General features: G+C 46.6%; 1 protein-coding gene across 6 annotated transcripts in view; it reads right to left on the bottom strand.

Moving 5' to 3' along the window:
• Positions 1–26,809, bottom strand: part of SYCP2L (synaptonemal complex protein 2 like) — a 1,177,754-nt gene that overhangs the window by 867,902 nt on the left and 283,043 nt on the right. For all 6 annotated transcript variants that reach the window (XM_085606974.1, XM_085606977.1, XM_085606975.1 and 3 more), the window contains exons 8-9: positions 20,509–20,543; positions 311–453 (exon numbers count right to left, since the gene is read on the bottom strand). In XM_085606974.1, coding sequence (XP_085463100.1) covers positions 311–453; positions 20,509–20,543 — 178 coding nt within the window. The remainder of the gene's footprint in view (positions 1–310; positions 454–20,508; positions 20,544–26,809) is intronic.

Raw genomic sequence — 26,809 nt, forward strand, 5'->3', positions numbered from 1 at the left:
CCTATTATCACAGGTACTTCAACTTTCATACAACTGTCCATCTAAACGGACATATGTCCTAGTGTCCTCTGAACATATGCTACTCTTAATGTGTGTCATGAGAATACTTTAGCAAATGCTCCTTGCACACGGTATTTCTCACAAATTTCCAACTCTTCTTGTCACTCAAAAAAATACCCTAGCTTTGAAGCCATGCTAGGGTGTCAAAATGCACACATTCTATGACCAATTAAAAATCTCCATCGGCCTTTTTAAATTCCTCATTATCATATGCATAGTCTCATGATGTGTTCAAATTTAAAATACTTACCGTCTCAAATTCTTTGACATTTATTTTTTGGAACGTCTCCGCAAGTGTCTTCTCATCAAACCATTTGTGGACAAGAACGTTTCGGTCTTTCTTTTTCACCAACCGGCAAAGAGCTTCAGAAATGCCCACCTGAATTTCATAATCTGTATTGGATAGGAAAAAAGAAACATGTTCATGGAATAGATCAGAAAGGCCTGGTTACATTTGGGTATAAGCGTGTATTTTGGCTGCAATTTTTTTAAAGACATAAGCTGCTAGTTTAACATGTTTATTAAAAAACTAAGTAATTTATCAAACAAACCAGGAGTATTTTGGTGTTTAATGCATAATTGAGTTGAGATTTCTTTTTTTATAAATATATTCAATCATGATAGTACAATTGCACCACCACCGAGCCCCTTGCGACCCCAATAAGTAATAAAACATTGCTTAGTTATTTAATTCATGGGGTTGACGCTAAGGTTGGGAAAGAACTGCCAGGACGGAGTACCAAAACTGTCACCTAAATATAACATATTTAAAACAAATCAATACCTTATCTACTTTTGCCCGCTTGTATAGCAGAAACATTTGCCAAATTAGATCGAATGTGTAGAGAATTGACACGAATCAGTGACCTTTTTAAAATAAGCTAAATTCAAGAAATCCTGTATGAGCCATACAATTATAAATTCCCAATATTTTTTATAATTATTTACCGCTACAAATGCATTTAGAATTCAGAGTTTGTTGACTGCTTGCCTTCAGGTGGAACAGGTGCTTCTACAAGACAGAATTTCTATTTACAAGATTATGAGAATTTCTTATTATTTGTATGTTGTGATGTACAGCACCACCCATCACCTACCGGCCAACACAAAGTGCTGGATCATAGAGAAAAGAAAAGCACGATAGAGGGCGTAGACCCAAATTCAGAATCCCTCATTCGGTGTGGTTGAGACGGAATGTGCTTATAAGAGCCATTTCAAAAGCCTATTGATATGCTCCTGATACTTCCATGGAGGATGATTCCGAACAACAAGAAGGTCGGCGCTGGCAAAAAATAAATAAAAAGTAGGCTCGAGCAAGACTAAATTACTCTGGCGTAATAAGTGTAATTCTGGGAGTTTCATGTTACACAAAATTCCTGAAACTACACCATGTTGCGCAGTTACCTGGCATGTGTGATTATTTTATTTTTATTTTAAGTATTATTTTTTTACACCAAACACAAATTTCGCCCTATCCTTCTAAAAAGCTCTTCTAATATTTGTGGTGCCAGGCACTAGTGATATCAATTTTTTTGATGCCAAACCTTTATTGTTTACTATTTGTGACTTATAATCAATTGATGAGTATTATGCATTTGAATTTGCCTTCTTCATGATTAATATCGGATTAAGGTGAGGGAAAACAACTCAACTATATGAGTGATGAAGATGGTCATGGGCACACTTACAGAACGCTGGTCAGCAATCCTGAATGTGTCTCTCCCTTGCGGGGAGGGAAGAGGAGGACATTTTCTGGGTTTCAGGTGGGAGTAGGGATCATTGAGGTGGACGGATATTCTGGGTTTTGCTAATCATAGAAGACGGAGGGAAGAAGAAATCTATAACCCATTGAGTCGGAGTGAAAATAAACGACTTGGAATTTTTTTTTACTTTGCATGCATCAAGGTAGGGATCAACAGGGCAATTTAATCTAGTGCTAATTTGGATAATAGGTTGCAATCACAGTTTAGCAATATTGTGAGATATTAAGACTCAGGTTTTAAAAGGTCTTCATTCCCCGCACGTAGCCTATGACAATGTTAGGCTCATTCCATCTCAATGCACCATGCTCCATGGTCTAATATCATAAGTATTTACAGCATAAGCAAATTCATCTGATTAATAAAAACTTAAAGTAAACTCTGCTTTGCTTTTTTTCCGACATCATTAATTCAGCTGATTTTCTATGCTATTAATCACCCCTCTAGTGCAGTATTTATGCCCGGGTATCAGGGATTATAATCTTGTAGAATGTGACCAAGTGCAATATCTACTCATCCAGACAACAGCATCAAACATCTGTGTGCAACTCTACCTCAAAATCTCCTCAACTCACAAAAACGGACTCCAAATTCGTTTCAATCTTAACTAAAATCAAAAGTGTAGCACCCTGCCTAACGTGGTAAAGTCTATCCAATGACAAGAGCACTAGCAAATGTAAGCAACAAAATATTTAAAAGTGGTTATTCAACATGAACCCAAATGGCTTAACTCCTTCCCCATCAAAGTTGGTAGCCAATGTGAAATCACTTTTGGTCTTTTGTGAAGGGTGAAAACATCACCACAAAAACAAAGATTGCCCAGTACGAGCTTTCAGACATGAAAAATTAGAACTCTACCTGAAACAAACTTCAGGATGACTATTTAGGCCCTGGTTCTCTCTCTGCTGGATAGAGACAATATCCGGCTCCATGGACTCCCAGACATAACCCTGGCACTGCTGAAATGCATTTGATACAAATGTCCAAATCTTGAGGAAAGTCAACATCGAATCCTCAACATTGATAGAACTATAGTGGCTCACCCCACAGGTACATATCACTTTCAAGACCAGTTGCATCAACTTCGAGGCCCTTAGAAATTGCATGCTGCTTATTGAGAAAATTAATGATTCAAGTAAAAAGCTCCAAACCAGGACTTGGGACTTCAGCAAATGGAATGCAAGATGGGAAAGACCAAAATGCAGGACTACTCAATTTACGCTCCGAGGATCTGAGAGCTTGGAGGTCAGGGCCAAAGGCAGTGCGAGTTTCTCAGTGACATTTCAGTGCATTAAAAAGGTGTTAGACCACCGAGCCAACCCGAGCAAGACTAACTAAAAAACATGAAATATAAACAGTAAATTGATGATGTGCATTACATTAAAGTTTTAAAATTAAACGCTTTAACTTTCAATGTAATGCATGTTAGCGATTTAGTTAATATTTATATTGCTTAAATATTCAACTAGAAAATTAAATGCTTACTTGCCCACTGGCTGCATGTCCTCCGGTCCTCTGTGTTCTTCTCCAGTCATCGGAGTGTGGGGTCCTACAGCCAACTTCCCTATCCAATCTAGATGCTGCTAATAATTTTAATCAGCATGAGAGAAGCACCAGGATGTGGTGGCGCGGTGCTGCGTATGACACTGGGGGCCTGGGTCTACTCTCCAGCCAGCAAACAGTTTGGGTTGGAGAGGTATAAAGTGTGCATGTTGGGCTGGTCATCACAAGACAGCTGGCCAAATTGACATAAGCACTTAGTTTAAACTGGACTTGTGGCGAACATTACTCCTCTCTGCTACCAATAAGCAGAAATGGGCCCGTCCTCACACTGTTCAGGCTGGCAGCAGTAAAAAATAAATGGCAAAAAAATCATTTAATTTTTCTCGTTTTCTGCACTCACCCCGGGGTGGTGGGATAGGAGGGTGATGGAACTCCACCCTCATGGAGAAGCTTCTGCGAGTTACTGATGTGAATACATCCTGACTCGAATTGTGAGAGACAGAGGCGGAGCTGCGGTTGGCAGCAAGGGGAGCGTAAGGTTGCTGCTATTGCTGGCTTCTTTTTAGGTCTCGCCTGAGCCAGCGCTTTAGCGCTGCTCTCGCGAGAGCTTTTGTAAATGGGGGATCTGGAAGTGCAAACGAGTGCTTTCAGACCTCCAAATACAGTGCATGTGCGCCGGGCGCGCGCACCATTTGGCAGCCTGCACACCATTTGCTTTCACTTTCGTGGCCGCACGACCGCTTTGATGTTTGATCGCGATCGCGATCACTTTCACTTTCACGGCCGCTTGTTCTAATGTAACCCAGATTGCTTTCCGACTTAAAAACAAACACTCGCCATGTCCTTCTCACCATATTGTTAGAGTTTGTGATGATTTATCAACTCTTTCAAAACGAAGCATCCATTACATGTTGTGAGGGTTTGCTGTTGTCGCATCTTTGGTGTTTCGTTAGTTTCAGCAGAGTTATAGTGTGATTGGGTGTAGAATTGTCTGCACTTCTGCACCGTAGCACATTTTCCACTTTCAGACTTTTTATTCACTGGTAATATGTGTTCAAATTGTGCAGCTATTTTTACTGCCCCCTCCCCATTTTACATCATTGTCAAGTCTCATTTACCCTGCCGTGCGTGTTTTTTAAGTATACACATTTTTCTCACTGAGGAAAACGGAAATGCTTAAGCACCTCATACAGAACAGATCAGAGCTGTAGCAAGTAGGGTTGCTTTTATTCACATGCTGTTTGTTCATAGACATCGTCAATTTCATTTAAAACTTCTCTGTAACGGTGTCTATCTCCCACAACAGAGAGACGCTGCGCTGAATCTCAAGAGGCAGCGACTCGACGCAGTCCAGGTATTCACGTACGAAGCAAGTATGGTGCGATCTTCCTCTATGCCAACTGGGCTGCTGCCACCGCCACCCCCGGGGGAGCCTTGCTGCGGTCCCAGCAGCCTAACACTGGGCAGTCTCAAACTAAAACCATGGCGGTGGACTGGGAATGGTCGTCCTGCTAGGGGGACTCTACAGCCTTCCTCTGTTTCTAAAGTTGCAAGTACTTTACTCACAGAAATATAACCACAATTTTGCGTTCCACTGCTAAAAGCCGGGTTGTGGTTCTTATCTCCCCTCTGCCCCCCTTCCTTATTTTGAGCATACTGCAGCAGAGCTAAAAAAAAATAAAAAAAAGCTGAAAGGGAACCACCGCCAGCACTCGTGGCCGATGCTGGGGTCTACTTAACTCCTCACAAAATATTAAAAGTGCCTGTATGCAGCTCTTTCGTAGTGAGTGGCTTACACATGCCTTAAACAAATAACCAAAACCAACATCTGGAATGAGCAGTTCCGTCTGTATTTCCTTCAACATATTTAAAACATTTGACCTCTTAATTTACTGCTTTACTTCCAGTCTCCAACAGTGTTTTTCACAGCCAAGGATTTGAAAATATCTGATTCAACACAAAGAAATTAATCATTCTTTACGATGTTCCACGGTGTTTCCTGTGAATCTTTGGCAACAACAAACCCGTTCACAAATATGTATTTTAACAAGCATTTGCAAAGCAATAGGTCTCGCATTTATACGAGTTTGAGCTATTGGCATTGTAAATGACAATGCTTTTTATTTAAGTTTGGTTTTTTTAAAACATAAATAAAAGGCACTGTCATTTACAATGCCAATAGCTCAAACTCGTATAAATGCGAGACCTATTGCATTGCAAATGCTTGTTTTCTACGCTCTTCAGTTGTTCGCCCCTTGCTTGCTCCCCTTTTCCCTCGGTGGGTGGCGTGCATGTGCGAGAGGCTAGCAACAGGAAGCTGTGACAGTGACACCGGTGTTGCTGCTGCGACTGTAGGCAATGAGAGGGGGCAGAGCAGAGTGGGTAGTGTCTGGTCCCTCCGTATCGACTGTTCTCGGCGTCCCCCTCTGCTTTGGGGGACCTCTGGTGCAGCAGTCACGAAAAGAGCTTGCCACAAGAATTAACGGCCAGTGGAGTATAAGAAGCCGTTGAGCCACTTCCAAGCTTTTGAATTTTGCTGCATTGCCGATTGGCGATGGGCATTTCGTGAAACGAAAAGCAAATAAAAGTAGACAAAAAGTCCAACTTTTATATGGAGTCGCATCAGTGACCAGGGGTCAGTTCTTGCAGAGGTGGCAGTCAGCCTATGTGGGGAGACTACGGCTGGAGCCACATTCAAATAACTCTGTAAAATTCCTTAGCTCAACAGAGTGAATTGTGGGGAGAGAAGCCCCAAACGAAATTTGTACAATCTTTAGTCTGTCAATTGAGGGTACAGCTGGGTTTGATCTCTGCTGCCTCTGGCGCTTATCTGGGGCTTGCTAAAGCGGTCCAGCTAAGTGTGAGTGCGGCTTGCAACTTTGAGGAATAACCATCTTTCTCTGTTTGTGTGACCAACCTACCTAGCATTAACCTGGCCTTTTGGTGCCTCACCATATTGCAATATCTGAAAGGTTGCAAGTTGGGGGACCAGGAGAGGGGTGAGGCTTGGTGTGTGTCCTGGTGTACGAGAACTGATGCAACTAGGCGCTGCAATAGACTGTTAAACTTGCTCTCCGACTTTGAAGATAATTCGGGCCCCTTACCTGCAGACTTACTATGTAACCAGCAGCTGGGGAAGGTGAGATGTGCCGTCTGTGGTATCCAGAGCCAGGGGTGAACCAGAGGCTCCAGTAACCAATTTTTACTCCTCTCTGCACAAGCGACCTGGATTGGGCGCAGCTTGCAAGTTCTGCACCCTCTTGGCTACTAAATATTTTTTTTGTCTTCTCCTAGCCCTAATTTTTGCCTCATTGAGCAATCATCCTCTAACAGCTCTGGTTAGTATCATAATGGCAAAAAACTCAGATTTGGTAGAATCCTTTCTTCCAGACTGTGCCAAAAAACAAAATCCAATCCATTAAAAAGTAGAACACCACAATTGGGAGTTTTAAAAGGGAGCGGAATAACATTGGCATACTTATAAAAACTACCTGAAGAAACTCCTTCCTCCAGCATAGTGTCGGGGCAGTCAAAAATGAATGCTGAGGTACTAGCAGTTGAAGATCAGCGGACTGCACCAACAGAAGTTGAGTGTGTGCTACAGAACTCTATTCAACCAGTCCAGGAACTCCACTGTAGTTAGGAAAATTAATACTTGGGGGAACATTCCTTAGTGTGTACCGTTATAGCAGAACCACAGGTCTTACAGGGCTCTATTGTATTGGACTATACTTTACCAGACATTTCACCCTTTGAAGTGAATGAGGAGGCAGTAAACACAGGTGTGGAATTATTGTCTGAGATGCCCAAGTGACTAAAAAATAAATCTTTGGTAAAGTTTTAGTACCCCAAGCCTCACAGCTTCCGTTTTATCAAACATTTCATGGACTCCTGATTTGTTATTGAACCCATCTAGTAACATTCCACTGTATTATGTGTGTTTCTATTATTCATTGATAAGTCTTGAGCGTGTTTCGTCATCATTTTTGACTCTACTGGAGGAGACCACTGACAGTATGGATCATATCTTAAATATTCTGTAAGTGATACCTAAAGAATTACCTTTAAAACAAGTAGGCGAGAGTAGTGTAGTGAGTGTCAAAAGCCTTTGCCCAAGTAGTAGGGAGATGAGAGTCCAAATGGGAGGTTCTGAGTTGGAAATCTAAACAAAGGTTAATTGTGAAATGTCGGTTGACCTAACCCAGCTGGAGTCCCTCTTTAAATAACAAGATGGTTTATGATAAATCGACCCCAGTAAGGGGGAGGAGTTGTCAGATCCAGCGCGGAATATAAGGAAAAATAATTACGTTTTCTCGATATTCCAAAAAACAAAAGGGCACTTTTATTTAATTTTCTGTTGTGTATGTATATGAAGTGTTTGTATTGCATTGTTGGCATGATATCAAACTGCTAATAAAAAAATCAATCAATTTGAGAAGCCGCTGCTGGAACCCAAGGATATCATGGCCTCTCGTAAACAATTTTGAATGGCATTTCAGGCTGACATCCACTCGACACTCCTTTGCTCTCCAAAAAGATTTGGTCAGTGGCTCATTTGACATCGTCTATGGTTCTTTAGAATATAAACATCGAGGTTTGTAATTAAAATGAAACCATGCTTGGCACATCTGGTATAATGTTTGAAGAAAGATGTTGAAGGAAGAGGTGTGGCGCCGCGGCCAGGGCAACTGACTCCGGAATCTGGGGATCACGGTTCGATCCCCAGCGCCGGCGACAGGTGAGCCCAGCACCATGTGACTCTGGGCAATAGCTTGCTTAATCTTCCCGATGGCCCCCAGCGCCTAGAGACCCTTACGGGTGAGTGTTCGCGCTTTACAAATGTGGATATTATTATTATTATTATTATGTGATGAAGATAGGTGAGAACGGTTACACCAGATGAATCAACATGTAATTTATACTGTGGCTGTGTCATGAATAACTCGAGCGCAATCCGTTTTATTTATTAGGAAAGATATCGGTAAATAGATCTATTCATCCATGCATAATAAATATCCCTGTGCCTGATGAGAACAGTACAGCCTGAACTGCCCAGCCTGGTCTTACCTGGACCGGGAACAAGCATCCTGGGGGTTGTTTCAGGGTAACACCCCTCATCAGTCAGGGTAGCTTGAATCCAGTGGCAGAGTGAGCAAGGGACCTACATCTGGGTATACCCTGCCAACTTAGGGCATCTCCTTGTGTTCACTTTGTTCGCCCTGAAACCAGTCCAACGATGCTTGTTTTGGGTCCAGGGAGGACTTGGCTTGGCAGTTCGGGCTGGACTGTTCCCATGGGGCACAGGATCAAGGCTGGTTTGCATGCAGCTGGATCTGAACTGGGGTGGCGAAGTGAGCTAAAGAACGATGATGGATTCAACACAGATCTGTGACTGGGGAAGAGTGTCTGAAAAGTTTCACCGCTCCGTCCATTATCTCCTTGTGTTTGAGTTATAAAGCTTAGCCAAACTTAGGGCCAGAATGTCACTGTATGGAAAGTGGAACTCCATGAGCGAGGGATTTTACCACAGGCAAGGAACATAAGGGCCCGTACCTCTTATCCGAATATTGCCTCCCATCAATGCCACCACATCACGATTCACCGTTGCTGTTCAAGCAGTCAAAATGTAGTTATGTAATGTCTGGGGATCAAGGCCTGGAGCAGGCATATAGCAGTGGGTATGGTAGTTCTGAAGCTCTGCGTTGATGGCCTCCTGGGTGTACACCCGGGTGCCCGAGGCAGTTACTAGTGAAAAGATCTGTTTACAATCACGAGTAGGGTTAGCGATCCAAGCAAGCAGACGGCTGGTTTTGTCCTATTCACTGTGGGCTTTAAAGATAAATTGACGATAATTGTAACCCCTTAGCCTTTCCAACAATTCCAGCAACAATTCAGCAAGATAGGAGGCGGTTCCCTCATTGTTAGTAAAGTAGTCTTGAATGGTGGTTGCCAAGGACATCGGATCCTCCAGTGAGTCAGTGGATAGTTTACAGGATGGGTTTGGGGGCATAGGGATCTCACAGCAGAGTGCCAGGAAGAAGGGGTTGTGATCGAGAATGTTTTGTCAAGGTATTCTAAATATATTACCCTACTGCACAGCAAACACCCGCACAGTAGCACATCTAATCGTACAAAGAGGTCATGCATGCACGAGTAAGGGGAGTATTCCTTGCGTGGGGAGTCATGGGCCCTCCACACATCAACCGGACTCCACTCCTGCCTTCGGGTCTGGCAGCGTGCATTGGTGATGTCAGAAGAGGCGGGTGCAATAAATCTCAGGACGTATCTGCTACGTAGTTTAAGTTCCCCAACACCATCAAAGGGTAATGCAGCAGTGTGGTGTAGGGAGGTGATGAGATAATAAATTGGGGAAGGTTGTTCAGTGTTGGGAGTGTAGACGTTGATTAATGCTACAGGTTTTCCATCCAATTTATGCCCTAATGTAACATAGCACCCCTCCAGGTCAATGATTTCAATTTGAAGTGGTAGGATCCAAGTAAGCATGCCTTGGGCAAAAGTGGAATATGATGTGAAATAGACCTTCCCCTGCCCACCTCTTTTGGAGCACCATCTTCTCTGCATTAGTAAGATGTGTTTCCTGAAAGAGGGCAATTTGTACCTTATGCATCCTAACATAGGCGTGGACCTTGTACATTATGTTGGGGGAGTTTAAACTACATACATTCCAGGTGAGAAGCCTAATAGTGGAGCACGTATCAGCCATTACCAATATGTCCACCCGTCTCATCCCATGGCACCAACACCCCCAAAAAACCCTCCCACCATCCAGAAGGCTGGATCCTAGATATGGCAAACCCTTAAGTAGGCAATGAACAGAGAAAAAAAGAAAAACAAAAACTGAGCTAACCCCCAACCATTCCCACCCAGGACACCAAAGCCTCAGCTCTTTGTCCAGAGTATTTGACAGTTGAACTCTGTATTCCAACATAATTTGACATCCTGCCTGGTTCCAGCGACACCAATCGGGGTGGGGGGGAGGGGACAGTCATTGAACCAAACCCTGTGTGCAGACTGGGCAGACCAATGGCATATAAAAATACATTATGTGTTACGATGTAATGACAACTGCAAAACAGACACTATCCAGGACACAAGCAAAGACAGACAGTGAGATCATCAGAGCGTACACTTTCAAATTATTTCATCAGCAGTGTCAGGTGTAATGCTAGGTTATTACTAAGTCCGGGAACCTGTGGCACTGCTAATTTCAGAATGGGTATCTTCTTCACAGATGGTGGGTTCATTGGCATTGCTCCTGGAGGTGGACAAAGTTGCTGCCCCCGTCACAGCTTCCCTCTGGCACTGGTCGGGTGGTGGGTTGCGCTCCTATGCTCCCGGAGCAGTGGGTACCTCAGTGCCCCCGTGGCCCAGTGGCTAATGGGTCTGGATGTACGGGGCCTCCCGAGTGGTTGGAGTCCAACCACTGACACGCTTCCTTAGGTGTGGTGAACATCATGGTTTTCCCCTCCAGTTGGATCAGGAGTGCGGCAGTAAATAAAGCGTATATGATCCCCAACTCACTCATCCTCTTTTTCACCACCAGGAAGGAGGCTTGTTGCCACTGCACAAACACAGTGAAGTCAGGGAAGATGGATGCTTGCAAGATCTCCAATATAAAGGGCCCAGTCACCTGCACTCATCACAAAATAAACACACAATCCCACCCCTTGTAGCCAGTCCTCCAAATAAGTGAGCATTGAGTGGCCCTCGACTCACTCCAGCAGCCCAGTGTCCCTGATGTTGCTTCTCCTGGCCCTTCCCTCTTGCTCTTCAATCCGGGCCTCCAGGATGTTTACCCTTCCAGTCAGGAAGCCCCAAGTCAGCTACTTGTGCTTTAGATGCAGGACCCAGGTCGGATTCTACCTGTCGAAGGCGGTCAGCCATTTTGTGGGGATAGTCTCTAAGGAGCCCGATATATCCACCACCATGGAATCGATTTTCCCCTTAAAGCATCCCTTGTGAACCCAATAGCTGTTAAAATAACATCCAATTTGACCTCAATGGGAAGGGTGGGGAGCCCCCCACCCCCTGAAGTCACGTGTCAGAGTCAAGAGACATATCCTGAAGTGCTTGCACAGGAACAGAGATAATGGTTCCCGACTCCCACTACGCGGCAGCCAGAGTTCCAGTAATATTCACCTGGACTCCGTAACTACCCCGCAGGGGGAAGGGGGGAGTGGATAAAATAATAAACAAAGAAGAGACTGGTCCTGAAACACCGGTTCTTCACTATTCTCCTCAGCTTCTTCTTAATGCAGTTGCCAGCTCTTGTAAGTGAGAACCTTGAAACAAAACAACGCTATAACTTTCTCTTCCCTTCAACCACTAACTCTATGTGTTAACACCTACCCTGGGTTTCAAGCACTGTGCCCCTCTTCTGTATGTCTGTCTTGTTGTGTGGTGCTTCTTTTTCAATTCTTTTCTGTGGGTCTGGACTCTCCTTTACAACTCTCTTTCCTACAAAACATCTTTCTATTAATTCCTTCTTATAACCTTTTTTTCCTTTTCTTTTAACTTGAGATTTATTATTTTTGGGCTTACTTCTAGAGTGGAATACTTCTTGCTTGTCATCTTCTTCAGTGTATTCTTCTTGAGTGTAATACTCTACTCTTACTATTCTATCTCCAAAACTGTGTTTACTTTACTTTTCCTTATTCCTAGTTATCTAGTACTGAGAAACTGTGGTAAGTATTTTTAGTGTATAGTTTTCCTCTTCTCTATTAATCTGCACTTATCTTTTTCCCTCAGGGTGAATTTCAAATTACTAGAGTTATCAGGTACGTCTTCTATGCAATCTTTTCTGTCATATTCTTTTCCATACAATCACTCATATCTCTCTAATATACTTAGCTTCGGTCTTCTTTTTTCTGTCACAGGATGGCGCCAAAAGACCTCCGAATATCTGCTCGGGAAACACGGAGATGTATTGTAAGTCTTCACGAAGGTATGAGTGAATTCGTCGTCTTTTCTGTCTGTGTAAATCTTTCGGAATTCTCTTCAGTTATTTTTCTCGGAGTGGTGTAGTTTTCTGACTTGGAAAACTATTCTGTCGCATGGCGCTAACAAACTAACTCTATTTCTACTCTCTCTAACTCTTACTCGGGAACTCTAAAGTCAAGCTGCTACTCTCTGAATCTCCTCAGTGAAGTGCGCATTCCACTTGGAGTGCGCGCCTCACCTAACCTCTGGACACCCGTGGGGGTAAGACTAGACTGCCCCTATGCTTCCAGCGCGGCCGCCATCTTGGAATTCCTCTTTCTTTGTAGTTCAGTCCATGAATTGTTCTTTGCCCTTCTGTTCAGTCCTGGGCAGCAGAAAGACCCCAACGTTGCCCCCATTACCGCCTCTTCGTCCTCTGGAGGCCTGACATCACGCCAGCCCCGGCAGTCTCCTTAGTCCACTGCAATCCCCACATGATGGAGGTAGTGGAAGCAGCTGCCTCCCCACAGTGCTGTGCACCTGCAGGGCACTCAACCCTCCTGGGCCCACAGATCCCCCAAACGCTCTCCCAGTGTGAAGCAGATGAGTGGAGGTGAACAACAGTCTCAAGCGCTCTTCTCCCAGAAGACCCAGCAAAGGACCAGGTGGGGTACTCACTGTGGGCCCTTGGTTGAGACTGAACGAGACAGAAGAAAAGGAAAGTGGTTTGGTGCTTCAAGGCACGCAGCCCCATCCTGCAGTTTGATCCCATATTTAGCCTTTGGACTCAGCCGGTCCACAATCCGAATTCAGGAATAAGTGGCCACCGCTGGTAGCTCCAGAGGCCCCCAGGAACCCCAACAGATGACCCCCAACGGGGTTACAGCATAGGCAGCAGAGAGACGACCAGGTGCCGGTTGGGACTTTAGCCACGCCTACACTAATGTGGGCAGCCTCCTTCAACAGCCAACATCAGCACTAACCGCCATCATCTTGGGACCTTGCTCAGATGCACTGGCGGTCTCAGCAATACAGGCTCAAGTGTGATGATCGCATCTGCATAAGGTGGCCATGGAGGGGGAGGTGGGGGCATCAGGATGTGAGACAACCTCCGAGCAAAGGATGACAGCCAGAGCACCTGTACGCTGCAACATAACCTGTGCCCCCCCACCCCCCAATCTCAATCTGACTGGATGTCATTTGAGAAAGATGGTGCTGTGGCTGCTAGATTATTCTGGGACAAAGACAAATGTCAAAATAGTTTTAAACTAATAAGATAATTTCAACTAATCGTCTTAGCGGATCACTTTGTGTTGAGAAAGACTTTTTAACAAGCAGTGAAAGTATGAAAACTGGAGACTTCAAGCTTTACAATTATAAAGAGTTGAGAGGAAAGGTTAAATATTGCCAAGTTGTATTTTTAAGGAACACAAGTTTCAAAGATTGATGCTGGTCAGGGGAATTCAACTTATATGTGTTTTGTAAAGGAAAATGGAAGATAAGGTAGGGTTATAGGATGGGGCTCAAGGAGAACGTGAGAGTACAAGTCATAAAAGGGAAACCTTAGCTACTAGAAGAACACTTAACAAGAATGCCTGCATGGTACCAATTGTCCCAGCAAAGTTTTTTGAGACTCTGTATTTGGCATCAATTTCATCTACTTTGTTCTTCTAGTACTTTTAGTTTCAATCACTGTCACACATATAAGACTTGGGTAATCTAGCTTCACATGAGGTCTAGGCAAGCTTTAGCAGAGTTATTTGAACAGAAGTTTTCTCATTCAATTCTTGAAGGTATCATGGGATGGAACGGTTGTCACTGCAGGCAGGATAGTATTCCCAAGTTTGGGTGAACTTTCTGAAAAAAAATAGTCGGAAAGTTCTCATTTTTCTTTCAAAAATAAAATAGGGAGTTTCCATAAAAAGATGGTTGTGCTCTGTAAATTGTTGATCCCCTGAAATGGCCAGTTTCTTAGCAATGTAGCTTGGGATGGGCAGAGTGAAGGGTTTTGAAAATGAGGCAGGCCAATTTATGAGCACTCCTTAGTCCAATCGGATGCCATTTTAGAGAGATCAAGGCTGGAGCAATAGTATAAAGTGTTATAGTTGCAGAGATCAGTTTGGCTGCCACATGGAGTGCTGCAAGAGGTAAATATAGTATGGCCTTCAGTAGGTAGTGACCATCATCCTATCTAGAAAAGGACTAGAGATTGGAACACTATTTTTTAAAGGTTTTCTTTCAGTATCGAGTGCTTGATACCACATTTCAGTCTAATTTGGAATGAAGTTCCTTTAGCTAGGGCTTTTGTATAGAATTGGAAGTGTTTAAATTAGTGTTAGGCTAAAAGCACTTCAGCAATTCAGCACTGCTCAGGCAATGTAGCAGGATACTGTAGAAGATGTACATGAAAAAATGGTATAGACATGCAATGGCAATTCAATATTACTCTAACATTACAATTGCAGCTTGAAGGCTGGCAGAGCAGAAGTGCAAATTTGAGAGGCTGGGTGCGTGTAGGTTAAGTGAATGCTTCAGATGCAGGTCCATACTAGTATGGGCTCTTGGGGAGTTAGTTTCATGAGTAGTATGTGTACATGTACAGGTGCCAAGCAACAGGGACAGCTAAAGAAGAGTGAGTTATAAAAACATTTGAGGCCACTGGTTGCCCGGTAGTCAGATTTACTCAGCCTATGGTTGTCCCAATTCAGGGCCATCCATTCCTTATACCAATGTTGACTTGGAAGAGCCTGTGGTGAGATGCAGAAAACAATAGGGGGCAGATGCAGGCTAGAAAACAGACAAGCCAACAGGCCTCCTCTTTGGGACTTCATAAGTGTTTAGCCATGCAGCACATTATCCTGGGTTCTGTACAGCCAGGGACTGAAGAGCTATACAATTACTACACACTGGGTCATGCAGTGTGATTCAGGAAAACACGTTTGCCTCCGGAAACATTTATGGACACGTTCAACGGACAGAAAGACAAATGCTTTGATGCAAGTCAACAGCACTATAACATTCTGTTGGCGACTGCATCACTAGAGTATTGAACAGCCTATGAAAAAAAGCAGTGGAGTAATTTCCATTGGCAGAGACGTCACATCCCTCCTCACCCAGGCCTCTATTTACCAAGCACCCTTATCCAGATTTTTCCATTCAAAACACTACTTGGATCATCTGTTAACCAGAAAGCCCCCAAACATTGTCCCAGCCACTGGGTACAGGAGCACTGGACATAGCAACAACAACAAAATGCTCTAAATTGTCAGGTAGAGGGGAAATAATAAGCAGGGATGGAATCGGCATCCCTTAATCTCCGTGCACCTAAAATCAAAAAATGTAACGTGAACTTCTGTATTATAACTGGCGCTTTCGTAAAGCTCTTCTATACCTTCGGATCATCAAGTTTGCACTCTATAAAAATGCCTCCAAAAATTAATACGACCTTGTGTAATGTAACTAGAGCTCATATACAGCGCTCCAACACCTTCGGGTCACTTGAGTTCACATTATATAATACAAAATGTCTCAGTCCATGGGGAGCTGCTGTGAATGTGCTTTGAAATTAGAGCTCTGACAGGAGGAGGACAGGAAGAGGAAGTGGGTGGGCATGCAGCGACATGAGGAGGTGGGAGGGATGAATGCTGCTCCCATTTGTCAGGTAGAGGGCAAATAATGAATAAACATGTGTAGCTTCGGCATCACTTATTCTTTACGCACCTAAAAACAAAAAATTTAAACTGACCTTGTGTAATGTAACGGACGCTTTTCTAAAGCGCTTCAATACCTTTGGGTCAGTCGAGTTCGCAATCTATACAAAAAAAAATTCTGACATTGTGTAATGAAACTGGCGCTCATGTATATTTGTATAAACAAGCATCAGAGAAAATGCAACTAGCGCTCATGTATATTTGTATAAACAAGCATCAGAGAAAATGCAACAGGAGTTGCCCAAACCTTGCCCTTAAATGTGCTGCAAGGTTGAGCTGCTGAAGGTCCGGTGATCGAGGCTCGCTAAAGCAACAAGCAGCGAAACGGGAAGGGTTTGGGGAAAATCCTTGCACTTTGAAGTCAGAAAAAATTAAAGAGGCGATTTAGAAAACCACATCTGACGTTTCATCTCAGAAATTGAACAGGACGGGGAGATTAAGTGACGGGCACCAAAGCGGAACCACCGAAGATGGGCAAACAGTGACACAAGCAGGAATCAAAGAAAAACATAGTTCCCCAAATGAGCAGAAACACAGAAGCATGATATTAGCAATAATTGGGCAGTGCTCTGTGGGAGGAAACCAAACACAAAAAGGAGGGACAAAGTGGAAGAATTAACCGCTAGCAAGCAAGCATTTTTGAACGACAAACGAAGGGAGAAATAAAAAGGCAATGGGTGGGCTGTAAGCCCACAGAGTAAAGACATGTCTTGAATAGACAGCGCACGCGCTGCCTAAGTTCAACCTTCTAAAAACCAAGGAATTAGCCCAGGTTAAATACATGTGTTGAAGAGACAGCGCATGCGCTGCCTAAGCTCAACCTACTAAAAACCAAGAAATTAGCCAAGGGTAAAGTCAAAGGTGAGCCAGTATCAACTGATAAAGTAATTTAGAGACTATATTCAGGTGCAGAGTGAATTGCTAAGTATGCCCCTTTGCAAATGCAAAATGGCCTTTCTGAATGCATGAAAGGCTTTGGGATTTGGTGATAAAGTGATCACAATTTTTAGTGATTACCTAAATTGCTAATTCAAATAGGGAATCGCAACTTGCGAATCCCTAATGCAAATGTAAAAAGTCTTTGCTAAATGTGAATGTGCATTTGGGAAATGCTATTATCATCACCTTTAAGTTGATGGTAACTATGTGCAAACTTTGAAAAATGCACAAAACTCCATTTTTCAAAGTGCCATGTAGCTCACACACCGTTCTAGGGCATGTGTGTGTGCTTTACATGTGCACATTTGTTTTTTTGGGTACTTCGGGGGGGCCTTAGGCTGCCGGGCACCCTTGGCTTTGCATTAGCTAATTTGTGATCATCAGTTAGGTAATCGCAAATTAGCTAATGCAAAAACATTCGCACCTATGGGCCTTTTTGGCCAATAGGAACGAATGGAGTAATATAATATAATTATAAGTGATTGATTATTTACCGAATCATTTAATAGGTAATATTAAGGAATTGCAAAATCTATGGAGATTCCTACATAAGTAACATTTTGAGATATCCAAATAGTGATTCGGTAAAATTGCTAATTGGTAATTGCAAAATGCTTCTTTCATACATGTGGCCCTTAGTGTCAAAACATGGACATTTTTGTTCTCTATCAATCTGTCTCTTCCGGCAAGGACTACCATCATCAATGTTCAGCTCAAATGACAAAGTGTAGTTCTTTCACAGCTTTCCACCTGAAAAACTCAATAAAAACTCTTAAGACAGTAGTATGCTAACCTAGGAAGCATGAATGTTGGCAACATAATTGAGATTCAAATCAACAACCTGTAGTATATCCATCAATCTCTGGAATGTAGCCCTGGTATGAATTCTGGAAGAGACAGATGCACACTATGCTGGACTTGCACTAGCCTGTACAAGAGTGATCATTCCTACTTTGCAATTAAGATAAGAACATGTGCTCATAGGTCACCATTATGTATGTACAGGAAGTCACAAAGGTCCCAATTTCTGCCACTAATTGTAACCTAAATCGTGCATCAACATACTTAATGGAGCCTATTAAGCCAGTTTCTGTACATCTTAGAGCAATAGAAACTTGCAAATGAGTGGCAGTGCACTATATTTTTAAAGGAATACCCAATAAAGAGGTGCTCATTTATTTACTTTTTTTGTATGTAATTATGTGCAATGCGCAACAAGCGACAGGGGTATAGATTCCAGATGCAGCATGCAACTAATGAGCCAGTCAAGAATAAATAATCAAGAGGTATGAAAATAAATTTCAGAAACAAAGGAGCAAATCTGTGAAGAGAGGTATTAAGAGGATGAGAAGGTGGCTAAAGAAAGTAGGATGGGTTTAGGGAAGTGGGGATAGGCAGACAGATTGGGCATAGAGTAGGAAGATCATGAATGCCGGAAAGATAAGGAAGGAGAGGAGTTTAAGGATGGTAAGGACCAGGGGCGGCTGGCATGCCTCATGGGTGTAGGCATGGTGGAGGTGTCGCGCGAGGCTGCGCATAATAAAAATAAAATTTACAAAATGTTACTTACCTTCCCCCCGGGTCCCGCGTCTCTGCTCCTGCTCTCCTCAAGTAACAGAAAGCACAACCAGGCCCCACTGACCAATCACAATGCTGCAATGCAGAGTTGTGATTAGTAGGCACCCAGGCTCCCCTGATCAATCACACCGCTGCAGTGTTGTGACTGGCTTTGAGCGTCCTGGTTCGACGCTCAACCAGAGAATGGGGGCCTGGGCATGGTCTCCATGCAAAATGTAATGCAGCCTGCATGGAGAATGGGAAAAGTGCACATTATTGGTGTGGGCGGCCCGCCCGCAAAGCAGCACAAACATAAAATAATAATAACTGAAAGATATTATCATTTTATTTTTCTACTTCTCGTCTCGCACTGCTTGAAAGATGTGGGGTGACGCTCCTCTGCCATAGAGGAGGAGCCGCCACTGGTAAGGATGTGAGGCAAATTGGTTCAGAAACAGAATATAACATTTGGTTCTTCTTGAGGGATGAAAACAAGAATGAGCACCAGATAGTAAGTAAACAGGACATAGATTTGGATTTTATCAACTGTTTCAAGCATATTTTCCACAAGAGCAGAAGTGTCGAGATCGGTCTGTAGTTGGAGGGATTTATGTTAAGTATTCTAAACTGAGGTGGAGAGGTGATTGATTGTTTTTGAGCAGTAGGAACATAGCCTCTCTGTAAGGACACATTGATATTGTAGGAACAATATTCTGCTAAGACCTAAAAAATTTCTTTGAAAGTTTGGCGGGCAAGGGGACGTAAACGGAGGCCCATAATGACATATTGTCAACTCCTAACCCGAGATTGAGTTGAAAAACTGAGAATTATTAATTGGAATAATGGGGCCTTCCTTTATTTTACCTCAAACACCAAAAGCAGTATCACTGGCTATACAGCAATTTAACCCAAATTACATGCATCATGCTTTTCAGATACTGGGTTTAAAGTACATATGACCTCACTCATTTTGTCCTTTTAGACACACACACACACACATGCAACCACTGAGGTAGATTTCTGGTGTATGCGTCTAATAGGGAAACCTCTGCCATTCTTAGTGGTAACCCATTGTCTCCAACATTTACTTGGGGGAGCGAACAATAAGTAACATGGCAAAGCAGGGATGTAAGCGCTAGTGCCAAGGTCCCATGCTCCTGGCCACCCAGAATGGAGCACCGACATGCAGGTCTGGCTAGAATCCAGGGCCAGAAAACCTGTGACTATTACTTAATTTGAGACCCACCCACTGGAGAACACAGAGTGGTCCCTTTCTGATGTTGGTGGTCATAAGTGGTGTCCCACAGTCAGCCAGCCAGCCACCCCCTACTGCAGCAGACTAAATTAGGTCGAGGATCAGCTCGAGCTCCTCTTCATCCTCTGCCTTCGTGGAAAATGCCTGGAGACCAAGATGGTGCAAGGAAATGCATAATGATTCTTCAGGGCTATCCTGTTCAGCTCTTGGTACCAGAGGGTCCTGTCTAGCTGCAGGAGAGTTACAAGGAAGATCTCCCTCCCTGAACCCTCGCCTGGGGTGGCAGGGCTGAAGCCTTGCTGTGGCCATCTCCTGCCAATGCACCTGCAGCAAGACAAGTAAGGGGAAAACTTCCCGGACACATGCGGCCCTCACAATCAGACACTTTAATGCAGGCTTTCGGCCAGTCACAGATCTGAACACGCAATCATTCATTCGGAATCTGCTCAGGTGACCTGGTCCTTCCCTTATGACACAACCAATTCAAATCATCTTCCAACTCCAATGCAAATAGGCGTGGCAGCCCTAGAGACTTCCTGCAGTTGAAGGGATCCCCCTTCACACACATCCAGGCATGACTCCTAGACTCTATGAACATTTTATGCAAGTTATCCCATGCTGTAGGTAAGAGATGCTGACGTACACAAGATTATAAACCCACTGAAACACCTCTCTGAAATGAGACAATTTGAAAATCTAAAATTATTAAGTCGAAATAAAGAGCAATACTATGCTTCAAAACCAGATAATCTCTGAAATGTCATCCAAATTTAAAGTGTCTTACCGCCTGCTTGTCCAATAGCTTTTGCAAGATCTTCCCTGGAAAACATATAAACAGCATGAAAATGAGTATACAACGTGAAAGTATTGATATAATAAAAGTTACAACTTAAGGAGTTATGCCTTTAGGAATAAAAAGGGCTCGCATTACTGCAGACAGGGAGTTCACCACTCAAATACTGTAAACAGGAGGGGCTGATAGCAAAGTGATCATCATCAATAGCATCAATAACACTATTCACAGAAAACCTCAACATTTGGGCATATATAAATATTCTTTTAAATATGCTAACTCACCGCTGTTTTACAAGGATTCTGACCAGGAACAGAACTATGCTTGGGACCATAGAACATCAGTATGTAGGGGCATGAGTCACCATACCACCCCAGTATCTATGAGCCAGAGTCCGAATAGATCTAGTGACTCACTTGCCCTCCTAACCTTTCCAGAGAGACAAGTGATTTGGCGTCCGAGAACATACCACTCTCGACCCTCTCAGGGATCGCGTTAACAGGACACACCCTTTCTCTCTCACACTCTTACTTGTCCACAATAAGAAAAAAGACATGAAGGAAGTTTGCAATGTTTATTTAAACTACTGTGCTCTAAGATGCAATTATGGCAACACAATTAGAAAACAAATACATGTCAATAATGTCATCAGCATGGTTAATAAACCATATACAATAAGCAGCCCTGTCATGTCATCTGACAGATCTGTCTACACCCTCGCCTACAACTGAAGCTAAGTGGTTATAAAGAACAAGTTACTTACCTTCGGTAACGATGTATCTGTAAGAAACATTAGTTAGTTAGATTCCTCACCTTAGAATATCCCCAGGCGTCAGACTGGATCCGGAAGATTTTTTGTCAGCAATACCCCTTGCGCGTCGCTAAGCGTCGTCTGCGGCTCCGCGTCCGTCGTCGGCGTCGTGCGCCGGAATGACGTCGGAGTACTTAGACGCCGCCCTCGCGCGCTGACGTCAGTTCTTGTACATAGCTTTCCGCGCCAGGAACGCAGAGCCATGCAAAGACCGACACTGGTGCCAAAAAGAAAATCTAGGGGCCTGAAAAGGATATCCTTAAACCTAGATGTCGGTTCGCAGAACGGAGAGGATGGGTGGGTCGGTGAGGAATCTAACTAACTAATGTTTCTTACAGATGCATCGTTACCGAAGGTAAGTAACTTGTTCATCTGAAAGAAACACGTTAGTTAGATTCCTCACCTTAGAATAGATACCCAAGCAATACCAACCCCGGTGGTGGGTCTGCGAACCAAGATCACACCAGAAAGTCCTGGAGGACAGAACGGCCAAAGAAGCCATCCCTCCGGACTTGGCTGTCAAGGCAATAATGCCTGGCAAACGTGTGTAGCGAAGCCCACGTCGCCGCCTGACAGATGTCCTGCAAAGGGACACCCCGTCCCAAAGCAGTAGTAGCCGCTGTGGCCCGAGTGGAGTGGGCGCGCAGCCCAACAGGAGGGTCCTTTTTTGCCAAGGAGTAGCAAATTTTGATGCACAAAACGACCCACCAAGAGATGGTCCGTTTGTGCACCGCTTTCCCCTTCTTAGCACCCACGTATCCAACAAAAAGTTGGTCGTCCACCCGGAACTGCTTTGTGCGGTCCAAATAAAAGGAGAGCGCACGTTTTGGGTCCAGATGGTGGAGCCTCTCTTCCTCTTTGGAAGGATGCGGAGGCGGAATGAAGGTGGGCAAGGTGACAGACTGCCCAAGATGAAATGGAGTCACCACTTTCGGAAGAAAGGAGGGACGAGGCCGAAGGACAACCTTGTCCGGATGAACAGACAGAAAAGGAGGCTTTGAAGATAAAGCCTGGAGCTCACTCACCCGTCTAGCCGAGGTGATGGCTACCAGAAAAGCAGTCTTAAGCGTCAGCAGACGAAGAGGACAATTATGAAGAGGCTCAAAGGGAGCGCACATTAGAAATGTGAGAACAAGATTCAAGTCCCACTGAGGCATTACAAAAGGGACAGGAGGGAACGTGTGAGTAATGCCTTTTAGAAAGCGTGTAACCACAGGGGACTTGAAAAGAGAAGGCTGATCAGGAAGCCGCAAGAAGGCAGAGATGGCAGCAAGATAACCTTTCAGGGTGCCCAGGGCAGAGCCCTGCCGGGCCAAAGAAAGAAGAAAGAGGAGAACCTCAGAAAGAGGGGCGGAAAGGGGATCCACAGCCTTTGCTGTGCACCATGCCACAAATTTGTTCCACCGGCAGGCGTATACCTACTTTGTGGAGGGACGCCTGGCTGCCAGAATGATATCACAGACGTCAGGAGGCAAGTCAAATGGCATCAACTGTCGCCGCTCAATCTCCACGCATGGAGGTGGAGGCTGGACAGGTTCGGGTGGAGGACCGTCCCCTGCTGCTGCGACAGAAGATCCTCCCGAAGGGGCAGACGTATCGGTCAACATACTGAGTAGCTCGGGATACCAGTACCTTCGTGCCCAATCCGGAGCCACCAAGATGACTTGGGCCCGGTCGTGCCTGATCTTCTTCAGCACTCTGGGCAGAAGTGGTATAGGCGGAAAGGCGTACAACAGACCGCAACTCCACTCGTGACGAAAAGCGTCGCCGAGCGAGTGCCGCCTTGGAAATTCCAACGCGCAGAACTGCTGACATTGCGCGTTCTCTTCGGTGGCGAATAGATCTAACCAAGGCTCTCCCCACTGCTGAAAGAGACCTTGCGCCACTTCGGAGTTCAGACGCCATTCGTGATCCATCATGCACCGGCGGCTGAGTTCGTCTGCTCTGGCGTTCAGAGAGCCCGCCAGATGTTGAACCACCAGGGTGACGCCCTGGTGTTCCAGCCACGTCCAGAGGCGCAGAGCCTCCTGACAAAGGGTCCACGACCCCACCCCACCCTGTTTGTTGCAATACCACATGGCGGTGGTGTTGTCCGTGAACACCTGCACGACACTTCCCCGACCGGAGGGAAGGAAGGCTTTCAGTGCAAGTCGGATCGCTCTCAACTCCAACAGGTTGATGTGGAGACGAGACTCCGCCGGAGACCAGAGGCCTCTGATCTCCGCCTCTCCCATATGGCCACCCCATCCCAGGAGGGACGCATCCGTCACTACGACATGCTCCGGTTGGGGAAGGGAGAGGCTTCTGCCCATGACCCAATCGCGGTCCGTGAGCCACCACTGCAACTGCTGTGCAGTGCCCTCCGAGATCAAGACATGGTCGGACAGGTTGCCGTGATGCTGGGCCCACTGAAACTTCAGGTCCCACTGCAGAGCCCGCATGCGCCGCCTGGCGTGATGCACTAGTAGGATGCAGGAGGCCATCAGCCCCAGAAGCCGCAACACTAGCCTGACCGAAACCCAGGATAGAGGCCGAAAGATGGGAATCAGGGCCTGTATATCCCGGACCCGCTGTTCCGGTGGATAGACCCGGAACTGCGCCGAATCGAGAACCACTCCGATGAAGAGGAGCTTCTGAGAGGGACTCAGGTGTGACTTCGGCACGTTGATGGAAAACCCCAGCAAATGCAGGAGATCCGCCGTAGTCTGGAGGTGGGAGACGACTGCCTGGGGCGAGCCCGCCTTCAACAACCAGTCGTCGAGATAGGGGAAGACTGGAACCCCTGATCTGCGCAGATGAGCTGCGACCACCGCCATCACTTTCGTGAACACCCGAGGGGCACTGGTGAGGCCGAAGGGGAGCACGGTAAACTGAAAGTGCTCTTGGCCCATCGTGAACCGCAGGTAACGCCGGTGGGCCGGCAGGACGGGGATGTGGAAATATGCGTCCTGCAAGTCCAATGCTACCATCCAGTCTCCGGGGTCTAGGGCAGCTAGAACCTGAGCCAAGGTCAACATCTTGAACCTTTCCTTCCGGAGGAAGGCATTGACATTCCGGAGGTCCAAGATAGGGCGTAGGCCCCCTTTGCCCTTCTTGGGAACCAGAAAGTAGTGGGAATAACAACCACGACCTACTTCTGGACTCGGAACGCGCTCGACGGCCCCCTTGGCCAAGAGGGCCGATACTTCCTCGTGGAGAAGATTCAAATGATCCCCCGAGATACGGTGGTGCTGCGGTGGCATGGCTGGAGGGGTCGTCTCGAAGGGGAGGGAGTAGCCCCTTCGGACGATTTGCAGCACCCACCTGTCCGATGTGATGGACCGCCAGTGGAGCAGGTGATGGCGAACTCTGCCGCCCACTGGCGTGGAATGGGCATGAAAGCTCGGACTAGGAAGGTTTTGAGGCGGATGCTGCCGGGGTGGATGTGGACTGACCTCGTCGTCCTCCAGAACCGCCTCGGCGGAAACCACGTCCGCGCGCAGGTTGGTTCTGCGGCTGGTGGCTAGGCGTACGTGAGGAGGCACCCCTTCCTGGGCCACGAAAGGGGCGAAAGGCGGAAGTTTGCGACCGCGGGGCCGAGAGGCCCAAGGACTTGGCCGTAGCCCGGGAGTCCTTAAAGCGATTCAGCGCACTGTCGGCTTTCTCGCCAAAAAGGCGAGTACCATCAAAGGGCATGTCCATGAGAGAGCTCTGGACATCACCCGAAAATAACGTGGACCGCTGCCAGGCGTGACGTCGAAGCGCCACTGAGGTAGAAATGGCCCTACCCAGCGAGTCCGTGGTGTCAAGCCCACATCTTATAGCATGTCGCACGGCATCCCTCCCATCGGCCAGAGCCTGGGTAAGTCGTGTTCGGACCTCCTCCGGACACAGGGGCAGCGCGTCCTCCACCGCATCCCACAGAGAGTGGGAATAACGGTCCAAGAGACAAGCGGTGTTCAAAGACCGCAGGCCCAAACTAAGGGAAGAGAACAGCTTCTTGCCAAACTGCTCTAGTCTCTTGGAATCCCGGTCCGGCAGGGCGGTCGGGAAAGAGGATTGGGAGGTGGAGGCCTGGATAACCAGGCTCTCAGGGGTAGGGTGTTGGGACAGAAAACTGGGGTCGCCCGGAGCAGGGCGGTGGCGACATTCCTGTCCACAGGAGGAACTGTGGAGGGCTTGGACCAGGGGCCCTGTAGAACGTCAGTGAGGGCCTCATTGAACGGCAGCAGAGGCTCAGTGGAGCTTGCTGCAGACTGAAGCACCTCAGTGAGGACGTTCGTCCTCACAGCCACGGCAGGTAGCTCGAGCCCAAGGGCTGCGGCCGCCTTGCGTAGCACCACGGAGAAAGCAGCACCCTCCTCCGAAGCCACAGTCGGAGGAGAGATGAATCCAGTGTCTGGCGAGGTATCCAGACCACTGGCCTCCCCCAGTTCATCTGCCCAGTCCTGGGACAGTTGGACCTGAGCGGCCATAGGATCCTCGGATCCCTCCCAGTAGTCCCCATCATCCGACTCCTGGTGTAGAGGAGAAAGTAACGGAGCCGGGCGGTAGACAAAATGTGTCTCTAGCGGCGCCGGGCCCGGAGCGGGACTGAACTGGGGCACGATGTCGAGCGGAGTCGACGTCAGCATCGGGGGTGGTACCGGTGTCGACGCCGGCGGAGGAGGCGTGACGAGGTCGACCGGCGTCAACGGGGACTCGAGAACGGGTCCCTCGGGCGCTTGCGGCGTCGAGGCCGGAGCCGTCAACGGCGCCGGGGCTGGAGCCACCGGCAGGCAAGGCAGCCCAGTCGGGTCCGCGGGGCCCGAAGGCGCACCAGCGGGCGCCGACGGCGGAGCCAGGTTCCTCATGGCCGAGAGGAAGGCACTGACTTCCGCCGGCGTCGCGTTAGTCCCAGGGACCGGAGGGTATGGGGACGTGCGCGGCGCCTGCGGCTCCGCCGGAGCCGCGGGGGTGGAACCACCCTGACACTCGGCCGAGTCGCGTGACCGGCGAGGGGAGTTCGAAGAGCGATGTCGCCTCTTGGACTTCTTGGAATGCTTCGACTTACCCGAAGACTTGGATCCCGACGACCGATGGTGACGTCGGCTGCGGCTCCGCGACCGATCCTTGGACCTCCTCCTGGAACGGGATCGAGAGGCACGCGGAGCCGCGTGGCGAATCTCGAGAAGCTTACGGGACCGCTCCCGTCTAGCCTTCGAGGTCAGGGCCTTACAGTCCGAGCACAACTCCGCGTCGTGGTCGAGGCCCAAGCAGTACAGGCACCGGCGGTGATGGTCCGTAACCGACATCAGACGGTTACAGTCAGCACAGGCTTTAAAACCAGGCATCCTACCGGCACCGGAGTCGATTGACAGGATCAAAAAGGATCAAAAAGTTAGTCAAAAATTGACTAAAGGGGAGCTCTCCCGGATCTGCGCTTACTGGCGCGGAAAAAAGAAGAACTGACGTCAGCGCGCGAGGGCGGCGTCTAAGTACTCCGACGACGTCATTCCGGCG

The sequence above is a fragment of the Triturus cristatus genome, chromosome 5_2 (assembly GCF_964204655.1).
Source record: "Triturus cristatus chromosome 5_2, aTriCri1.1, whole genome shotgun sequence".
Taxonomy (NCBI): domain Eukaryota; kingdom Metazoa; phylum Chordata; class Amphibia; order Caudata; family Salamandridae; genus Triturus; species Triturus cristatus.